Below are 22,488 nucleotides of genomic sequence, written 5' to 3' on the forward strand. Positions count from 1 at the left end.
CTCTAACAAAAATGTGTGATGTCCAGTTGTAATGAAACACATAAGGTTACTAATAAGGAGATAACTATTTGTGATCAGTAGTAAATTTCCTAATAGGCAAGTGCCTAGGGGTGGCACTTGTCAGGGGGTGGCACTTGGATGCTTGTTTTAGTACTTTCAGATTGAAATTTACCAGTGAAAACAAAATATTTCCACTTTACTGGACCATACACTATCTTGAGTGGTGTGTAAATGGGTAGGACTGCCCTTGTAAGCTGTCCTACTTAGTAAATATATATACATACTGTAAAATGGAATGTCATAGTTTTATTATTATAGTAAATTGTGAATCATCAAATGAGAGCTTAAAACCAATCAATGAAAATAACAAAATTAGGCACAGGGGAGCATCCATTACTGTTGTGCCTAGGTGCACCATGACCCCTAAATCCTCCCCTGCTAGGGATGTCATTATTGGACAGCATATGCTTCTCTGTCGTTCTTTTTGGTCTGGGAAAGTCTAGTGATAACTGGAGACTGCTGATTTATTGTACATTTTATTCTGTTACATGAGTGAACATACAAACTTGGCTACTATACAAATAATTTACATTGTAGCATTTACTACATCTCTGGCAAAATGCTCTTCTCCATTCTCCTCTATTCTGTATCTTCTTCCTTATAAGGTCTCACGCCAATGTTCACTTTAATGTAGCATTCAGTTGCAGAGTAATGAAAATGACACATACAGTGCTGTATGTATTCTGCAGATGGCTCTGTGACTTCATGCACAACTTGTGGAGGACAATGCCTTGACCAGAGTGGATGCTTTTGTGCTGATGGCACACAGTGTGTTCCTGCAAGTAATGGAGAATGCATAGTGCAGACTAATGACTGCTGCAACGTTCAACCTGGCTTCTATTGGGATTCATCAGCGGGTTGTTGCACAGGTGAGTTACCTGCAAGTGATTATTATTACACATCTAAAATACTTTATATAGTATCAGAGAGCTGAAACTGTTGATTTAGCAGCAGGTTTCCTTTGTCTTCTAACCATGGCTTTCTTTTATAGATGTGAAGATGTGCAATCCATCATGTAAAAGTGATGAATACTGTGAAACAACTGAAACACCATACTGTGCTTGTAATACAGCCGTATACAGTGGGCTAAGTACGTTTTATCCATGCTTTTATACATAAGATTAGATTAGTAAATAAAGACATTCATTATTCCTATTTACACACGCTAAATAAAAGGTAATAACAAATGATAAAATAATGGATATGTTGCAACTATAAAAATAACAGCTCATAATTAGTTATGAATGTATTATATATTATATATTAATATTTTTAATATATAACAAAACAAAGTATAGTATAAAATCAACAACAGTGTCACATCAGCTCCATGCAGAAGAAAATAGCAGCACCTTAAATTCCTAGACACAGAGTAGCTGGTAATCATTAGTAAATGTGCGTCACAGTTTAGCCAGTGACAGTTTCTATTATGAGTTTAGAATCATAAACAGAGAAAATAGCGAATGTCTGTAAACCTCCTTATTATCCCAAACTCACAAAGAATGTGAGATTTATTAATGATTGCATTCATAATGCGATCAGTAACATACGGAAATGTCTATTTACCTGATTTATGGTCCATCAAAATGCTGACACAGCTCCACAGCAACTAGCAGTGCCGGCTTTGTCATCACTTTTGGGTTTATGAGTAGGTTGATGAAATGCGTATGCACAGCCATCAGGCAGCAAATGTGCTGGTGGCCAAGATGAGACGTTTTTTCGGACCCTTCTCCACGCCACTTTGCAGTATTATAGGATATAATGGCTACTACCATCTAGAGATTGTGGACCTGATTAAGAGGTGGACGCAAGTGGTGTCGGTACTGCATCTTCGGTAGCAGCAAATCTTAGAGGTTATGTAAATGTTGCATTTTTTTTAAAATTAGACCCCTGCCACTGGCTTCTCAGATCCATTGCATGCTTCTGAAGATACAGAGTTAGATGACTATCAGCAAAATGGCACCAGTCATCAAGCATCTGCTCAGAATGAACCACCACAACTAAACTGTCACGGCCAGTGATTCTGTGACCGAAGACGCTGTGACTGGCTTCAGCTTCCGACACTGCCCAGTTTCCATAACCAAATGGCCTCAGATTGTCAATCATTCGATGTCTGCAGCCACACTGTGCCCAATGATACAGGACCAGATCTGCATGTGCACAGTGCAGCTCCTTCACATGCACAGATCTAAAAACATTGGTCAATTGCAACTGAATCGAAATTGCGCCCACCTATGAATCTTCCCCTTTGTTAGCTATAGATCCCAAGATGATTCATGATGTTGTATGCAGTCCCAATTAAACATATAAAGACTGCTCTGCCACAGAATCACAGCAAACATCTCCAACATCTGCCTCAGACCCTAATCATACATACAGATGACCCTTCAGTGAAGACATTAAATTTTGGAGATTTTATTGAAAAATACCATTGCTATATCTTGCCCAGAGACTTTTATTATATTACAGGGCATTTTGCGCACATAATAGATACATGTTTTTAAACATGTGACTGACAGAATTCAGATTATAGTATAAGATTTGCCACAGAAAGTGTAACTAAAGGTGTTCATATCCTCTTGTTTGTACTGGAACCTGTCTGAATCATTTTGCATTCAACAGTAGAACATTGGACACTGATAGTGTGGTCCAGCAGTTTACCAATAATTCTGATTGCAAGCTGTTTATTTCTCACAGCAGAACATCTACCTGTGAATAAGAAGCAGTTCACAGACACAATCATTGGTGTATTGCTGGCCCCTCTAAGCCTGTCACATCCGCACTGGCTGTATCCCCCTGATGGTGATCTTGGATACATATATTTGGTCTTAATACTTTTTCAAATCTAAAATGAGCATTTTTGTTTGTATGCAGCACCTTCAGACTTGAAACCTACAGTGGACTGTGGTAGTGGTACAATGATAACTGCTATCAGTAAATGCAAACTGCAAAAACTTGGGTATGATTACAGTACTTTACATCTGGCTAATAGCAGTGGTATCTGCAACTACACATATCCTGATGTTATCAACAATACTGACGTGTGGAAACTTCAAGTACAAGCAAACGTAGGATGGTGCGGGAATATAATTGAGGTAAAATACTTTTTCCTTTGATTAAATGTTGTGTGTGGTGTGATGTAAAAGTAATTTCCTTCTTACTCCTTTGTGACCTTTACATTTCATTTTTAATATGAAAAATAGGTACCGTAGCAGAGTATTTTGAAGATGGCATAGTACAATAAATATTTAAGATTTCACTGTTTTTCTGCCTGTTGCCGCAATGTCATTATTAGCATCAGAACTTACACCCATCCATCCAAAACAGGTGTCCCATTTCCATTACACAAGCAAGTAAGTTGGGAGACGAGCCATCCATAACACTCCACTGACAGTAATTGGGCCTAATTCAGACCTGATTGCAGCAGCAAATTTGTTAGCAAATGGGCAAAACCATGTGCACTGCAGGGGGAGGGGGGGGGGGTCAGATATAACATGTGCAGAGAGAGTTAGATTTGGGTGGGTTATATTGATTATGTGCAGGGCAAATACTGGCTGTTTTATTTTTACACTGCAATTTAGATTTCAGTTTGAACACACGCCACCCAAATCTAACTCTCTCTGCACATGTTATATCTGCCCCTCCTGCAGTGCACATGGATTTTCCCATTTGCTAACAAATGTGATGCTGCAATCAGGTCTGAGTTAGGCCAATTGTCTGGTCTGTGCTTCTGCACAGTAGCTGCTCAGTTCCACCCAGCAATGCCCATCTCATGAGCAGAGGTACTGTAACTAACCACGCATGGAAGAAACTGTCTGCTCTTTTATCTTTCATCAAGGTACGTATGCATTGGGTGGTACATGCACGGCCTGTAATTGCTTTCTGTGGCACATGTGCAGTCTGCAAATATATGTAGAATCCGTCCACTTTGGGACTTGCATCCGCCTCAGAATCTTGCCCAAAATATTATCTGATTTTCATCTAAGTCCAAGAATAGACAAACACAGCCTGTTTACACTAACAACACAGAAATTACAGTACTTTTCATGACCATATATTTTACTATTTAAAGTATACTGTAGGTTGTAAAAAATATAAATGCTAATAGGCATCAGGAGTTAGCTTATCGGAGGCCCATCAATAAGGCAAGATTAGAGGCATTGGTTAGAGTTTCTTGAAAACAAACACTCGGAAATTTAGATAGGAAGCTTTGACTGTTGGGAATCATACATAGACCAAATGAGATCACAGAGAATGTAACATTAATTCTTGACTTACATAAATCTCTCAAAGTCTTAAAGTACATCAGTTCACAGTAAAACAAATTGTCATAAATAAAGTTCAGCAGTGTTGCCACTAGAGATGACCAGTTCTTTTTCCAAGGAAACCGAACCCACCCGAACTTTGGTATCCAAGGCAGTCTGAGCCTCAGCTTAGATCTCCCTGCCTGCCCTGGTTCCCTAGCCAATGAAAAACCTCATGATCCCGCTGTTAGATCTTGCCAAATTTCAAAATCTCATTGAATTCAAAGGGTTGACCAGTGATTGGCTAAGAAAGCCATCTGTCATAGCTTTCAGGCAATAAGCAGAGGGAACCAAGAAGCAGAGGGACCGTGAGGTTCCTCTGGAGAGCGGCAGCTGCAGGAAGAGTATCTTCCTGCAACTGCACAATGAGCTTTCAGACTGGTCGCAACAGATGTGACCATGTCAGGGAAAGCCCAACCTGGTGTTGTCGCATGTGATGCAACCATGCCAGGCAAGTGGTTAAGAAGCCACTTCTGTTAAGAAAAAGGTGTTTAATGAAAATATAATAGTGTAGGAATTGCAGAAATTAGGAAGCTGTGATGTTGGCCTACAAGTTTATATCTTTTTATCAAAATACTAACTAGATAGCCCAGTCATCATCATCAACTTGGCATTTTAGATGTGTTAAAATAAAAAATGCACTGAGCAACAGCACTAATATAAAAGGCTAGTTACCGGTAAAGCAGGAGGGACTAAAAGCACTGGGTCCGAAAGCTGCTTAAAGCACAAGGCTAGGGTAAGCTAGGCCGGCCCCTTCATATGGGGCGCACCTATAACATGTGAGCCTTTGTTCTCTTGCTTGTTCAATTTGGCAATGAATTATTTAGTGGATCAGTCTAGCGCAAATAAATATGGGCCCCTCCCTCTGGGAATAACAGTTCCATTTTGCTAGAACTTCCAGGGCAGTAGGTGTAGGAGTCACACTAAAAAAAAAAATGATCAGGAGTCAGGACAGCTGAGAGCAATTGATCCATTTCTTGAACCTCCCAGCCTGCATGTGCTACCAAGCTGATAAAGACAAAGGGGGTCATTCCGAGTTGTTCGCTCGCAAGCTGCTTTTAGCAGCTTTGCACACGCTAAGCCGCTGCCTACTGGGAGTGAATCTTAGCTTATCAAAATTGCGAACGAAAGATTCGCAATATTGCGAAAAGACTTCTCTGTGCAGTTTCTGAGTAGCTCGAGACTTACTCTGCCAGTGCGATCAGTTCAGTGCTTGTCGTTCCTGGTTTGACGTCACAAACACACCCAGCGTTCGCCCAGACACTCCTCCGTTTCTCCAGCCACTCCCGCGTTTTTCCCAAAAATGGTGGCGTTTTTTCACACACTCCCATAAAACGGCCAGTTTCCGCCCAGAAACACCCACTTCCTGTCAATCACATTACGATCACCAGAACGAAGAAAAAACCTCGTAATGCCGTGAGTAAAATACCTAACTGCATAGCAAATTTACTTGGCGCAGTCGCACTACGGACATTGCGCATGCGCATTAGCGACTAATCGCTCCGTTGCGAGAAAAAAATAACGAGCGAACAACTCGGAATGACCCCCTAAGAACAGTTCATCACTCTGACCTCATGCTTTTGTCCCTTTGTAATATTATTCTGAAAAAAAGTTTGTGTCAGTGTGATTGCATTTATCCTTTCTCCCAGTGTTTTATACAAATGTGATGGTAATGAATGAAAGAAGCAATACAGTATATGACAAACAAAACATATTTCCCTTTTTGGCATTATATACTTTCATTTTTACATTGTTTTCATTATATTTCCTGATGCAGGAGGACTCATCAAAGATCTATTTTACCAACACTATTTTCATTAATCCATATTCTGGACCTCTCATTACCAAGAATCCAATCAGCTACAACATGACCTGTGCATACAACCTGAGCATGCAGACCAGTCTAGAGTTCGCTCTACATCCTATAGTCGGGTGAGAGACCTATGGTTATACATGGTGTTAGGCCACAAAGTGAGGTTTTACAGGCATATTATTCTGTAATTCATTCCTAAAACTACAGGAAACATATTTTAACAGAGGACATAGAAAATGTTTGATACAGAGCACAGTTTTCTGTCCATAAAGATATTGGCTTGAAATTCAATGATGTGGTGCTGGAGGGATTCAGAGCAAGTAGGGCTATGTACTATTGCCAACTGATTTCTCTCTGATAATATTAGACTATTAGGTGCTGGGGATACGTATTCTCCTAATGCATCAGTATGAGGTGGCAGTGGCTAGACTGTACCTCTAGTCATGATAACAAATGTGCAGGACTGTATAGAGATCTTTACTAAATAGGGCAGCATGGATGGTGTAATGGTTAGCATTACTGCCTCACAGCACTGAGGTCATGGGTTCGATTCACACCATGGGCCTAACTGTGTGGAGTTTGTATATTCACCCCATGCTTGTGTGGGTTTCCTCCGGGTACTCCGGTTTCCTCCCACAATCCAAAAATATACTGGTAGGTTAACTGGCTTCCAACAGAATTAACCTTAGCGAGAATGTGTGTGCGTGTACATGTGATAGGGAATACAGATTGTAAGTGGCAGGGACTGATGTAAAGCGCTGCGGAATATCTGTGCGCTATATAAATAACTGTTAATAATAATAATTATATATAATCATTAAGTGCTGGAGATAATAACACAAATAACAATTGCAAATACTTTATACCCACTATATGATAAATCGTGCAACATATCATCTGATCGGAATGATATATTGTACACATCGTTCAGTGAATACCCTCAATCTGTCATTCCTGGCCATCGCTCAGTGAATCAACCCATTGGAAATGCTGCATGCCGCCATACAGCAGATTGTTTAGTGTGTATGGCAGATACAATGTATTATTACATTGCATTGCCACATCGCAGGGTTGCACCATGGTGTCTATCTAGCTTTATACCTAAGTGGGTGTGCCACACCCTCAGAAGAGATACACTGACAACCAAGGCAACAGATTAAATGGAGCTGTGCATCTGACTGTATTAATGATACAATAACATGGAAGTCATGATTCATATATTAGGTTATTCTACAGTACAGTACCTACACATGTAGCACTTCATCTTACAGAGCATGTGCAGTAATAAAACATGGAATGCACATTTTCTCATAAGCCACACTTTTATGTAATAGTGAATGTTAATGTGGGTTAAAGTGCTTTAAACATATCTTGATGTGACCACTAAGGAGTCGGACTAGCAAATTCTAGCATGGTAAGAAAGCACACAGCACTGGCCAACGGGTACCTGCCCATCTTTCATGAAAATAACATAAATACATACATAAAAATAGTTCCAACTTTAAAAAAATAGTGAAGACCAATCACCGGCAAGATGTATTTCACTATTTTATCTGGCTATATTATCAGAATCAGAATCAGCTTTATTGGCCAGGTGTACTCATGTAGACTAGGAATTTTTTGTGGTACAATGCATCGCCAAGCAGCAACATGAAGGGGAATACATAGCATAAGAAGGGGGAAAAATGTAGCATACGTTACAAACATTACACGTATGAGTTCATTCTGCACATTGCAACTGTACAATAGACTCAACATATTAGACATATTATACATGTTAGACGTTTTATATATTGTTCAGCTGGTGGACAGCCAGTGGGATGAATCTTTTAATGGATCTGGTCGACTTTCTGGGAATGGACCTGTAGCGTCTGCCTGATGGAAGCAGTTCCAACAGTTCGTGACCTGGGTGCTGCATATCTGCCATGATTTTCTCCGCTCGCTTCCTAATTCTTGACTGGTATAATTACTGGATGGGAGGGAGGTCAGCCCCAATGATCTTTTTTCAGCTGTCTTCACAACCCTTTGCAGCCTCCGTCTGTCACTCTCATTGGCAGCTCCATACCAGACTGTGATCGAGGAACATAGAACCGATTCTACGATCGCTGTGTAGAAGATGAGCAGCAGCTTCTGCGGGATGTTGAATTTCCTGAGTTGCTTCAAAAAGAACATCCACTGCTGGGCCTTCTTTATGACAGTGCTTATGTATAATGTATAATTCATAAGCACAGTCTGGAACCTGATCCTTAGAGCTGGAGGTGGGCCCCCAGGAAGTGGGGCCCACCGGTGGTTTCCCCTGTACCCCTGTGGGCCAGTCCAAGCCTGAAAACAGCCTATCAAAGATGAAAATGCAGTCCAGCTCCGTAGGCACACTGTTCTCAGCCAGCAAAATGTCATTCCTTTGTTTTCATAACATGTCCAAAGATTCAATAGGAAAGTACAGCAAGTCTCGTTTTCTCTTGTCGTAGGGGGAGGTTGTCCCAAAATTAAGCATTACGAAACCTTCCCTGTGAGTAAAGTAATTAGTGGCAGCAGCTTGGAGAAGAATGTCCATGTTTGGTGTCAGCTGTAGTGAGCGTCCATAGTTAGACATGCCAAAGACTAAGGGCCTAATTCAGACCTGATCGCTGTAGTGCAAAATCACAAGGTGGTTGATTATCGAATGACTGCGCATGCGTATGGATTGTAATGCGCAGGGGCGAGGCCAAACTGTGAAAGAAGTCAGTGTCTTTTTTTATCGCTAGGTGAACACAGGCTGATTGACAGGAAGCAAATGTTTGAGGGTGGTCACTGGCTGATTTCTGGGAGTGTCAGGAATAACGCAGGCGTTCCCAAGTGTTTTCAGGGTGGGTGTGTGATGTCCGCTCTAGCCCCGATCAACCTGTTTCTTTCGCACTGTAGGAGTAAGTCCTGGGCTAAGTACAGACTGCACCAACTGGAAAAATCATTCGATGGTGAGTTGTGAACAGATTTGCAGCTGACCGGCATTTGCAAATCTTTTTCCACGGCGTACGCAGACTTGCACGGGGCGGATTGTCTGGACAGTGACTGTCCGATCACAAACCTCTGCAAATTCACAGAGGAGCGATCAAGTCTGAATTAGGCCCTAAGGGATATATATGTAATACGTTGCAAGTTCTGTGAAGCAGTGCAATTTCAGTGTCTCTGCCTTAGATTTAAAGCTGCAAGAATTTAAAATACAAAACCAGGGTTTTTTTTGCCCTTTATTTGCTGGGCTCACTTCACCACTCACAGTGCCCCATGCCTATTAAATTACTATTAAATCCTCTATACAGGGGCGTATCTAGAGAGGAGGGGACCCGTGTGCAGACTCTGTGTGTGGGCCCCTCCTCTCCCGTAGCTGTCGCGCCGCTGCTAGCGCTCTGAGCGCTGTAGGCTCTGGCACTTGTCAGAGTCTCTAGTGGTCAGTGCGCTAGCAGCGGCGCGACAGCTATGGGAGAGGAGAGGGCCCACATGGTCAGCGATGGACTCCAGAAAGGTAAGTATAGGAGAAATGGGTGCAGTGTGTGCAGTGTGGGCCCCCTCGGGACTCAGGGGCCCGTGTGCACCGCACACACTGCACCCATTATAGAAACGCCAATGCCTCTATATCAAAATGTTATTTCCAGATTCGGCACTGTAATTAGAAGCTATAGGAGGATATTCAATTACCCACAAAAAATTGTAAGCAAAAAAAAAAAAAAAAAGGGCTTTTACCACGATTTTTACCTGATGGTTATTATCGCCACTTCAATTAGAGGCTGTTTTATTGTGTCCAAAAAAATGACATATTTTTGGGTGAAAACACATGGGATCTGGGATCATGGGTTTTTGTGGTCACAACAATAAAAATGGGTCATTTATTTGTCAGGGATTTTTTTCTCCTGAATCAAGCAGCTGAAAAAGACCTATATGACTGACGGCTTTCGGGGCTAAATTGGATAGCCCCCATAGGATCATTTAGCCACAGTAAATTACCATAGCTAATTGACAGTCAGGTCTGTCAGATGTATATCTAGATCTGTATCTACTGTATGTATGTATGTATGTATGTATGTTTGTATATATATATATATATATATATAAGCAGCAAATAAACGAGGCGGCACTCAGAGACTTGTAATTCAACGTGACTTTAGTGAAAACACAGCACATCAACGTTTCGGGGCGCAAACCCCTTCATCAGGCTTTGCGCCCCGAAATATTGATATGTTGTGTTTTCACTAAAGTCACGTTGAATTACAAGTCTCTGAGGGCCGCCTCGTTTATTTGCTGCTTGGATATGGGGGTAACACCCTAGTGGAAGGCACCAGAGCAAGGCAGCCCGTGGGGCAATCTGAGGAAACATTGGTGTATGTGTATTTATATATATATATATATATATATATATATATATATCTTAGCTTACATATATTTAAGTAAGGAGCCATTATCATGTGGCTCTTTGGCTCTTTGCTGGGTAATCATAGACCCAGATTGGGGTTATAGAGGTGTGGGGTGTGGTGCCCCTGGATTGGCTGAGCTGGATGGCTTCAGTATGACATACCTTTACATTCTATTAACACTTATCAGTTACTAATTTCTTTCACACTATTTCCTATTTTAATGACATCTAATTTTTGCATCACTTCCTTTATAGCTTCAACTTCCTTACACTAATTCATTGGTTCTCAAACTCGGTCCTCATGACCCCACACGGTTCATGTTTTCCATGTCACCCAGCAGGTGCAGTGTGTATCACCAACTGTCACATTTTAAAAATCTGCAGGTGACCTGCAAAACATGAACCGTGTGGGGTCCTGAGGACCGAGTTTGAGAACCTGTGCCCTAATTTATTAACACTATAGTTTTTTCACTGGTATGCTACCCTGGGATATCTGGCTTATGCTAATTTTTGGGGTGCCACACCCTGCACCTAGATATAGCGCTAAGGACCCCCAATATACAGAAAGGCCTTGACGCAGCTTGGGAGCTTAATCATACATTTGCACATATATATGTAACCGAGATCTCTGAATTCTAAAATTGTGTGGGATTTATATCTGGTTACTGCTATCATTCAGGGTGCTGGGGGGAACAAAATGCTTTTTTTCTTGCTTAGGTCAGTCAGATATGCCAGATTTATCAGGTTGCACATTTCAGTTGCCTTTATCTCTATTTAAACCTCTAAAGTTAATGGATTGTTTAAAAGACAGTGATTGTGTCATTAAAATAGTTTTTGACTGAGGTGCTTTCATTTTTACAGTACAGTCACTATACAACCAACGGATGGCACCGGCTCTTTTACTGTCACCATGGCTGCATACAGTGATCTGGAGTGCACTATTCCAATAGAAGAGAATGAAGATGTGGTGGTTGGAACAGTTATCTATATCGGGGTGTTTTCTCCAGATGCAGATGGTAGTGCATTTGCTTTAAAGGCAGAGACATGCTATGCCACTTCTACCAATAATCGGGATGACCTAAATAGGGTGCCTCTTGTAACAGGAGGGTAAGTTAGAGCATATATTTTGGTTTTGATTTTGCTAAATGAATACAGATGATGCCATACCATGCACCCTTTAAAAGTTGAGCAATTAGTCATATAGAAAACTGCATTTATGTGCACATGAAACACATGCGTCCATATACAATAGATAGAAAGTACAAACTCTAGGCTCAGCCTTTTATGAGGGCACAATGAATCTGAACATATTCCCCTAATACTAATTTACATGAAATACAGCAAGTGAGAATTGAATCATGCATGCCATTTGATTTCTATTCACAGCTCTGCAGATAATAGTCAAGTTCAAGTCTCAGTGGTGCAAAATGGAATAAGTCTGGAGGACATCATTCAAATCAGTACATTCCAATTTTCAGGATACCCTCAAGTGTTTATATTCTGTGATGTGGTTCTCTGTAGCAAAGCTAGTGGATGTAATGGGGTGAGTAAATTTATTGTATCTCACTGCTCTAATAAGCAGTATTGTACACACTTGACAAAATGACAGCACAAGTTCATATAGGAGGCTGAAAAGTGTTTGGATAAGTGGGAACATGATATCCTATTAGTAATTTTGAAATAGTAGCATTCCCGAGTGTCACTCCAGCAGCACAAGGAAGACACGCAGGGATTATAGGTATAGCATGGAGCCAGGGGGCCCAGAGCAAGTGTATGCTATGTACACCCCCCCCCCCCACACACACACACACACACACCCCCACCCCACCCTCCCACCCACTCAATTTGGAGTAGGTGAGTGACCCATCATAGAACCAGCTTTTCTGGAAATTTTTCAACATGCACACTAAAATGCCTCCTTCACATATTCTCCCCGGCACACATGACCCCCCTGCACAATAACACGAGTCTGACCAGTGACCACTCCCTGTATAATATCATCACACTGCACAACAACAGGAGTCTGACCAGTGACCACTCCCTGTATAATATCATCACACTGCACAACAACACGAGTCTGACCAGTGACCACTCCCTGTATAATATCATCACACTGCACAACAACACGAGTCTGACCACTCCCTGTATAATATCATCACACTGCACAACAACACGAGTCTGACCACTCCCTGTATAATATCATCACACTGCACAACAACACGAGTCTGACCACTCCCTGTATAATATCATCACACTGCACAACAACACGAGCCTGACCACTCCCTGTATAATATCATCACACTGCACAACAACATGAGTCTGTCCACCCCTGTATAATAACATCACACTACACAACAACATGAGTCTGACCACCCCCTGTATAATAACATCACACTGCACAACATCAGTCTGATCTCCCCTGCAAAACATCATGACCCACTTTTCTTACCACACATGCCCCCCTCCTGCCCAATGACAATATAGCTCTCTGCACACCATACATGCCATCCTGCACACCACACATACCCGCCCTGTATAAGAGCAACGTGTCCCCCTGCTACATACCCAGGGGAGGATTGGGATGATAAAACAGCCCGGGAAATTTCTGTAAGCAGCCCTAATGGGGGTGCAGTCTGATGAGGGGTTTGGGTCTGTTGAAGAGGACAGGATTCCTCCTCGTAGGTCCTGATAGTACGCAATTGCGGCCTTCCTTGCTGCAGTTGTGTCTGAGACCAGAGGCGGATTGAGACTAAAAGCCCTGTAAGATTTTGTAGAACTGGCCTGACATAGGCAGCACAAGTGGTACAACATCCTGTGTAGCCATGGCATATGACAACACACAAAACAGGCCTCACGGACACGTTGGCTTACCAGGAATCTTCCTGGTGAGCTCTGTGGCCAATCTGCCCCTGTACATACCACACATGCCCCCTTCCTGCACAGAAGCAATATGCTTCCCAAATGTACAAGAACAGCATGCCCCCCTACTGCGCACCACACATCCCCCTCTGCTGCACAACAACATGCCCCCCTCCTGCATATCATGCACACCTACCCTCTTGCACAACAGCAAGGTGCCCTTTTCTGCACAGCAACATGCCCTCCTCCTGCAGACCAGGAGGAGGGCAAGTTTAAACCAGATTGGTATCCACATTCAACTTTTTACTTATCTGATTTTCCTGTAGTATTGTCAGAAATTGAACCTGGCTGGAACACTAGCAGCTCCAACCCTATGTGCAGTGTGACTGCAGCAGTCACATGACAATCATATGCTAGATCCTGTCCCCAGTGGTCTATTAACATCTATGACATCATCCACAGACATATTGTTTGTACACACCCAACAACCATCTTGCGATATATCGGCCAGGGTATACCCAGGGGTTAACTTAAAATGACCATAAACATTCTTTAAACACATAGCTTCAGCTGCTCTACCACACAGCTTTAGTTTCAAAGTGGTCTGAAGGTGACTGGCATCCAACATTTTAATAAGGTGGCTTGAACATGTGTTTGTACACATGCAAATGATGCAAATACATAAACATTATGATATTACATTCTTCTGACCCATGTGGATTTTGAGATCATGGGACAAAAGATTCATGTTTGAGTCTGTACAAAGCAATATCAATATCAAACACTGTACTAAACTGAACATGAAAATCCACATATAATTTGTTTCTATAACTAGTATGTTAGGACATAGATTGCTAATGGAGAGAGATTTCAAAAAATTCTCTATAGAAGTTGTCATTTTATGTCTATTGATAGCAACTTACATGGAACAATTAAAATAAATAAATTACATGGTATTAAACCATAGTGACCAATCTAATATTTATTTTATTGCCTGTTTATGAAATTGTTAACTATTTGTCAGATCTTTCATTTCATTTTTTTATTTGAAATCCTGTGCAATAAATTGTAATATATAAAGTCTACAAAATACAAAAAGCTAACATTAGATGCATTCAGTAATAGGGATTTTCATGTGTGAACAAGTTCACTTAGTAAATGTTAAAAAAAAAAAAAAAATTCTAAGGAAAACCACTGCCAGGGACAAATCCTTAAAACTTGACACTGTCCCTGCAAAATAGGAAGTGGATGGCAACTATTGCTTAAGATGTTTGGTCTGTGGCAGAGGTTCTCAAACGCAGTCCTCAAGGCACCCCAATGGTCACCCAGTGGTCCATGCTTTTAGGTGCACGGCAGTCTATCCATGGCTCAGCATAGATGGCTAAATCAAATTGACTGAAGTGCTATTTAAGTCACCTGTGCGCATGGGTAAACTTAAAATCTGGACCGTTGGGGTGCATTGAGGACTGGATGAGAATCTCTCGGCTAAGGTTTGCTACTGAATTTGACAGGGTCGTCATAATGACTTTCATCATTATCAAAGTTATTCTGAAATATGTAAAGCTTGTTTGTTGGTTCATTATTGCAACACTTTTTTGAATCAATAAACTTGAAAAACACACCCAATATGCTGGAAAAGTATTTGGGCAATAATAATAATAATAATAATAATAATAATAATCAATGATCATGTTAAAAACCTGTATAATAAATAATTATTGACCAAGAGAAAACACAAAAAAATAAAAAGATCAACAGCACCACAGTCATTAAAAAAAACCACCTAATTATTCGAAAACATTAATATATGCTAAAATCACATGCTGTATAAAATATTGGTGATCATATATAATAAACTTTTTTTACACAATAACAAATGCTAACTATATTTACTATATCAAAAACATTATTAAATTATGCTATGTGCCACTGATGAATTAACTTTCGTGAGTCAGTACTGGATTCACATACTATGCAACATCTGAGCAGCTGATCTGTAATAACATTGCAGCAAGAACCTAGTGATGGATTGCTAAAACATATCAATGCTACTGTACGGGTGTGGTATGGCTGACCGATGGTCTCCTGACCGCCACTCAGCGTAGTGACCCCAGGATCCCAGCAGCATACCAACGTGCTCGCCACCCTGCGGTCGCCACGGGTTCTATTCCCGTGGACACCCACGAGTGGAAATAGTCCCTGTTGGTCGGCATACCGACCATCAGGATAGTGAGGGGGTGGGATTTTGGGGGAGGTCATGTGACCGTCGGTCTGTTGACCACCGGTCACATGAATACCACCCATACTGTACATGTGGTTAGTTACATATAGACATTGCCAAAATAATATATGTGATTTTATAAATGTATTATTAAATTGTTGCTTCTAATGAATAAAGATTGGTATTTTTCACATAATAATGTTATAGTCATTTCATACTGATTACAGCACTACGGATTTTGCTACATTTTGTATATTTTGCTAATTTCTATTACTCACTTGGCATGTTTGTTATAGAGATACCCAGCAGGGTTTCATCACTCTTCTATTTCACTTTGTTAGTGATCAACCAGGTGTTAATTTAAGACATGCTTTCTTTGTTCTCACAGACACAAAGTGCCCGGTCAGCAGTTAACATACCTAATGGACCAGAAATTAGCATCAATCTTAGAGGTAAATGTAAATCTAAAGCAATGTTTATGTTTGTATAGCAATATTGTTTTCTGGTATAACATGGGCTTAATAAAAGGTTGAACACTACCATGTGTTTAAGTATTGACCAGTGCTTTTGACTGCAATCAGATGGAGAACTTGGTAACAGGATAGGTGTATTCAGTGTCACAGATGGTAACATGTCAAAGATTGTAAGCAGGTAAGAATAATCTTATGTTGCTCTCTATGGACCTGATTCAGAGGTGGTCGATAATGCAGTAGCAGCTGCTGCAAAATTCTGCTAATTTCTGCACCCCCTCCTTCACATCTAGCTGCAGCCTCTCTCCCCAGCCCACCATATGCTACTGTGTGCTGGGCTTTGGTGAGTCCAGGGAGGTTGCTGCCACATAAGTTCAGCAGTCTCCCCTGCCTGCAAGGAAAGTGAGTGCATAGGGGGGCTTAGTGATTGCAATGATTGTACACACCCCTTTCCCCCCCCCCCCCCTCCCCGATTAGCCCATGGCTGCAGAGCGCCCCCCCGTGTCACATCATAAACAGTAGTTTTTCATGTTTTTTTTAAAGGGGGCATGGCACAGCTTAGTGATTAGACCATACCCCTACATTACAGGCACCCAGACAAGCTCTCTATGGCCCTGGAAGCAGTCTCTGACAGCAGAACATGCCCCACAACAATGTTTGATGATAGTCTCTCCACAGTCAACTCTCAGGTATGCCTATTGGAACTGCATAAATCTCCATGCAGTTCTGATCTGCGTCCACTGGTGGTAACCATGGAGACACATGTGCAGTGCATCCTGGAAAACACTCTCCTTCTTCCAGGTCTGAATCAGGCCTTATGGCCCTGTATGACCTCACCCTCTTTTTGGAACTTTTCCAACTGGTGACTCAAAAGTTTAGAGTGAGCAGAGTGGGACTGGTCAGTACTTTAGGCCCTAGGAGCACTGGTTTGCTGGTATTGCACAGCTAGTGTATGAGTGGCCATTAGCCCATAAGGTAGGAAACTTAGGGGTAAATTTACTAAGGTGGACGTTTTTTTAGAACTGGTGATGTTGCTCATAGCAACAAATCAGATTCTATCTATTATCTTCTAGAAGCAGCTACATAAATGTTAAGTCGAATCTGACTGGTTGCTATGGGCAACATCACCAGTTCTAGAAAAACTCCCACCTTAGTAATTTACCCCTTAATTTCTTAGGTTTATTAGTCATAGAAATACAGGAGGCTGTAGTCGCATGAGAATATTACAGGTACAACATAACTGGGTACTGGATGCAGCCTGAAAACAGAGCAAACATCCTAGTGCTGGGCTCCACTATACCAGCGCTGGTGATACGGGTTGTCTGGGACACGTGTGGGTCCTTGTATTGATGAAACACTGGGGAGAGTCTCAGTGCACATCCTCTTATCATGGATGCCAAGGTGAAAGACGAAGAAGCCGCACATGCGCCACAGCACTTGTCAGAGGTAAGACCTCCTGATAGGGGTCCTAGATACTGCCGACTCTGAAAATGGATGGAGGCAGCATGGAGCACTCCTCATCCAACAATTAGCATTTACAGTAAAGGGGGTCCTCATCACTGGACTGTGTGGACTACTTTCTTGATAAAGTATTAAACAGACATAGGGTATCAAGCTGATGCAGAACTGAATGCAGACTGGTTTTGTGGAGGGTCTTATGTGTCTTTGCCCTGTGCTTGCTCTGTAGCTGATCACACGCATCTACTGTATGGTGCTGCAGAGTTGTATGCAGCACTGCCACATCCCCATTTGCAGCTGCTGGGGCATAATAGGGTGGTAAGTGCAAGCTTATGAAGGGAGATTGCAGGCTATGCAGAGTTGTGCATACATGGAGATAAGCCTGCTTTTATACGAAACTCTTGCAGCAAGGATAGGGCTGGTGCAATTTGCAAATTTACTAAAGCTTCTAAAAATTGGTGATGTTGCTCATAGCAACCAATCATGTGTTATCTATCATTTTGTAAAAAAGAAATATAAGAAATGACAGACAGCATCTGATTGGTTGCTATGGGTAACATCACCAATTCTCTGTTTTAGAAGCTTTAGTAAATTTACCCATGAGTTTAGGAAACACTGCTTAGGCAATTTACGGGTTTCTACTTGTTCAGTTGCATCTCTTGCTCCGTCAAACAAAATGAAACAATACTACCTTATTGACATACAGTAAAGAAATGTTGGTGAAAAACACAGAAGGGAAGTTGTCTGATGAATATACCTTTACATTGGATTGAGAACATGCTGTTAAAATGTCATAGAAGATATTTTTTTTGCTTTCTGATAAGTTTTTTCTATACTGATTTCTTGCACTCTATGTTCTGTACATAATTTCATGAAATAATTAAACCATTACATAAATATAAACAAGGTTTATTAATTTAAAGTAAATCTTTATTCTTTTTTTCAGATACTTTCTCTTTCAGCAGCTCAGGACACCATATAGGTAAGATTATTTTAATACAAAAACAATACCTGGCAGTGTACTGTACCATAATGCAGAGGTTAGCCTGTAGCTGAATTACATACTGTATGATATGAATTATGATTAAGAAAGATAAGTGTGTTATGATAGTAAATCACATGACATGTATATGATAGGCAGAGATACCAAGAAGAAGCATACAGTATATAACATAAACTCTTTGCATTTGGTACCTTATGTGCAAATTGCATGTACCTGTAAGGCTAGGCCAGGTAGCAGAAAGTTGCAGCAGTCAAGGCTGGATATAATGAAAGACTGGATAAAGGTTTTAGCAGTGTCCCAAGAAAGTAAGAGCCATTTTCCGGCAATGTTTATGGGGCTGTATTTTAAATATAGAGAACAAAGCTGAAGAGTTATTTTCATGAGGATAACGGCCCGGGAGGGGGAGACGTTAGACGATGTCGCTCACAGAGCGACATCGTCTAATGTGTATGGGCCTTAAGAGAGATGCTGTAAGAGCATGAGTAGGAAGAAGAAAAAGGACTAGCCTAGAGGGACAGTAGGAAGAGGTAAGTTGATGGGGTGGGAGTTTAGATGTTAGGGGGAAATGTGGTCAAGGTGGATGAGTTGAGGCAGAAGAGGAAAAGATGGGTGTGAATACCTCATAAAAGGAGAGAAAAAGCTAAAGATGGATAGGTAAGTGGGAGGAGATGGTGTATGTAGGTTAATCTGGCAAGAAGAGATTTCTTGATGAATGGTCTCAATCTTGCTTTTGGAATAATTGTGGGTCAGCATATAAGTGTGTTAAAGAGGGTTACCCACCTGAGTGGTTATTGAGGGCTAAAAATAGATTTAATTGTTGGGAGGTGGTAGTATATTAAGAAGACGTGCTTTGTAGTTAAGAAACTTGGCAGTAGACCATATTAATATGGGGTCACTTTTGCAGTGGCAGGTTTGCTTAGAGTGCCAGGGCTGAAGTTTGAGTCTCTAGAGAGCATATGTGGTGGCTGGAACTGACTTGTTTAGGGCAATATAATCTGGAGTTTAGTCTTGTAAAAAAGAGACTGCAGCAGAAAAGGGTAGTGTGGAGTATTGTGGAGCAGTTCAAGTTAGGCAGAGAAGACGTTTGGGCACAACATGCTTACATCGGATGTCCTTTTGTTCACAATTTGTGTACATCATAAGCAGTTACAGAAATTACAGTAGAGAAGGCTGATAAGGTAAATGCACACAGGAGTACAAAATACCCAGTGGTATTATTAACAACTGGTAAATGAAAATTGGAAAATTGGATATACAGTATATAGTAATACAACCTTTAACAAATAACAAAGATGGAGCCATAGAGGGAAAATATAAAGAAGTTTTTAGAATCATTTATGACTTTTTCAACAACTTTTCTTTGTTTTAATCATATTTTTAAAATACATGTTTCAGAGTTCTATTATGACAGCAGATGCAGTTTATCTTTACTAGAAAAGTTAAATATTTTCATGAGATACTGTATATACAGTACATAGTTAGAAAACGTCATCTTACTTTTTTTCAAGCTAATACAACGCATATTTAGGGAGGGATGTATCAAGCAATGCTTTTGGATGCAATTAATCCTGCCACATATTGCATAATGGCGATAATAATGCTGGCATGCATGTCAAATTGAGATTAAAATCGTCTGTCAGCCATGCGACACACTGGGGGCACTTCTTTGCTCTCTCTCTGTGCACAATGCAAACAGAAGCCCATAGGTTTCTATTAATTAACACCATTTATAGATGGCAGTGCCTATCGAGTGAAAGATCAGGAGAGTATTGCATTCCGGAGCCTGGTACATATGGGAAAAACAGGCAAAACCCAGAAAACTTCAGTATATGGAGTTTTGGCTGCATTTTGTTGCATTACATTTTTCGAACAGTTTTTGCGTCATTCAGTTAATTTACAGCCAGATTACTACTATTATTATTATTATTATTTTTTTATTATTGTTATTATTATTATTATCATTTATTAATGTCATTTGTGTCAGTGGTTATAAAGCCTGAGAAAATGTTATAGTTTATAGTTATGTGATGTGGAAACAGATTTCATAAATAGGATAAATGTTCTTTGCCGCTGGTGAAATATAAATGATAGCAAATGAGTAAAAGTACAGTATGGACATGAGACTTTGGGACATTTCTTTAACATTTGATGGACCTGTACATCTCTTGCTCTCTTTCTCTCTAGCTGCATCATGGGCTTTGCTGGCTGCTTTTCTGCTCACATTGTTGACCATTAACCCCTTCTAACAAGACAAATGCAATCCGGTGTGCTGAGGAGGTTGTAGATGGAGTACATCATGGGTATCACTTTTATGTAAGGCTTAATTGTTAAGGGATTGAATTAACTTATTTTTCTTCCTCACTTGCTAGAAGTGTCTGTATGATAGCACTGTGAGGAAATTGTGAACATAGCAGGTTGCCTTCTGGTGATATGTTATATACCCAGAGCTTCCCTGTCAGCCATTTCACTTTCTTCTGCTTCCTGTATTACACAAATCAGATAAACTAAGATCTGTATGTATTTATCCAATCACTGTATAAAATAAATGTATTTGTAGTATACAAGATATTTGTCTGTTTCATTTATTGGTACATTGCATAAGCACTGAGAATGTAGCAGTCATATGTGAGCTCAATAGATGTAACTAGACTTTTTGGTGCCCTGGGCCAGAAAGAGCATTTGCGTCCTTTTTCAATCTATATGCCCCCGCAGAAAGGTATACATTGTGTTCAGTGTGATTGCTAGGCAGTACCTATGTCGGGAGTTCTCCCCTCATGCTGGCATCCATTAAATTAAAGGGACCCACATTTGAAAGAAGGGAGAAAATGTTGCCCAGCGCTATGAATTTGTTTTTCTGTATAGATGAGGGAAGGGTGCATTGTGCCCTATCTCACCCATATTGGCCTGTACACACATGGGGGCAACTTCTCTTGAAAGAGGAGTGTTTCCTCTTTCAAACTATGTGCCACATTAGTAGTTATTGTCTGGTGATCACCAGATGATAACGGAGTACAAAATAATATTATAACTAATATTTTTCATAGATGGGGGAGGGGGTCCTAAAGCCCATATCTTTCCTCATCATGTGTAAAATAGAAAAGTTGTCCCTCATTTAATGCAGTTGGGTTGTCTAGTTTTTAATATGGTAGGTCTTGTTGGCTGCCATATTCTCCCTACACTTAGGAAGGGTTTAAATTGAGCCAATGAAAATCTGACAGTGCAGATTACTCATTATAAAATCCTGCTTTTGGAAAGGTGGATTACTGGCAAAACAAGAACCACAGAGAAATTATTTATGGTGTTTATAGGACTTTTGGTTCACTTTTTGAAATTTCAATAAAAAAAACACTTTTTTGGCCATTTAGGTTAAAAAAAAATTAATATTAGAATGAGTAAAAAAACAAAGGTATTTTCTAAAAATACAAAGTCTTCTGAAACAACCAAGGTATAATTTGTGTGAGCACAGCATAAACAAAACATTGAGATTGGCATGTGACGATCGGTAGTGTGAAAAAAAATTACCTCAGCAGCAAAGTTAAAAACGGCAATTATTTTAAAGGCAAAACTAGGTTAGCCTAGTTAAAATAATTGCTGGTTTAAATATAATGAGTATCTCACTGGCTTCGCCAAATCACACGCTATTACATTTGGCCCAAGTTGCACCCAGATCTGCAACAGTAACATATGCCCTAGGTTTACATCAGGCAATATATATGTGCATCTAGTAAGAGACTGAAATAGCGATTGTCTCAAACCTGCAACTGCTAAATATCACATGTGAAGAGCGAAAAAGACGGCCACTGCTGCATTTGAAAATTTGCCTATGCAGTCTCATAACTGCGATGCTTACGCAAAAATCGAGCACCATCGACAGTTGCATTTGACCCATGTCAACTCAAAATAATGATATTGCAGT

General features: G+C 40.6%; 1 protein-coding gene across 1 annotated transcript; it reads left to right on the plus strand.

Annotated features, from left to right (window-relative positions):
- Positions 1–725: 725 nt before the first annotated feature.
- LOC135051017 (pancreatic secretory granule membrane major glycoprotein GP2-like) lies at positions 726–21,098 on the plus strand. Its single transcript, XM_063957215.1, has 9 exons — positions 726–929; positions 1,052–1,150; positions 2,935–3,155; positions 6,142–6,296; positions 11,423–11,668; positions 11,948–12,104; positions 16,030–16,093; positions 18,516–18,551; positions 20,757–21,098. The coding sequence occupies exons 1-9, from the start codon at positions 737–739 to the stop codon at positions 20,816–20,818; spliced, it is 1,233 nt and encodes a 410-aa protein (XP_063813285.1). The 5' UTR covers positions 726–736; the 3' UTR covers positions 20,819–21,098.
- The last annotated feature ends 1,390 nt before the right edge of the window (positions 21,099–22,488 follow it).

The sequence above is a fragment of the Pseudophryne corroboree genome, chromosome 2 (assembly GCF_028390025.1).
Source record: "Pseudophryne corroboree isolate aPseCor3 chromosome 2, aPseCor3.hap2, whole genome shotgun sequence".
NCBI lineage: Eukaryota > Metazoa > Chordata > Amphibia > Anura > Myobatrachidae > Pseudophryne > Pseudophryne corroboree.

Coding starts and splice junctions, on each gene's coding strand:
- LOC135051017 (XM_063957215.1), top strand. CDS start 737: ATGTATTCTGCAGATGGCTCTGTGACTTCATGCACAACTTGTGGAGGA. Junction 930..1,051: donor ATCAGCGGGTTGTTGCACAG/GTGAGTTACCTG, acceptor TTTCTTTTATAG/ATGTGAAGATGTGCAATCCA. Junction 3,156..6,141: donor GGTGCGGGAATATAATTGAG/GTAAAATACTTT, acceptor TTCCTGATGCAG/GAGGACTCATCAAAGATCTA.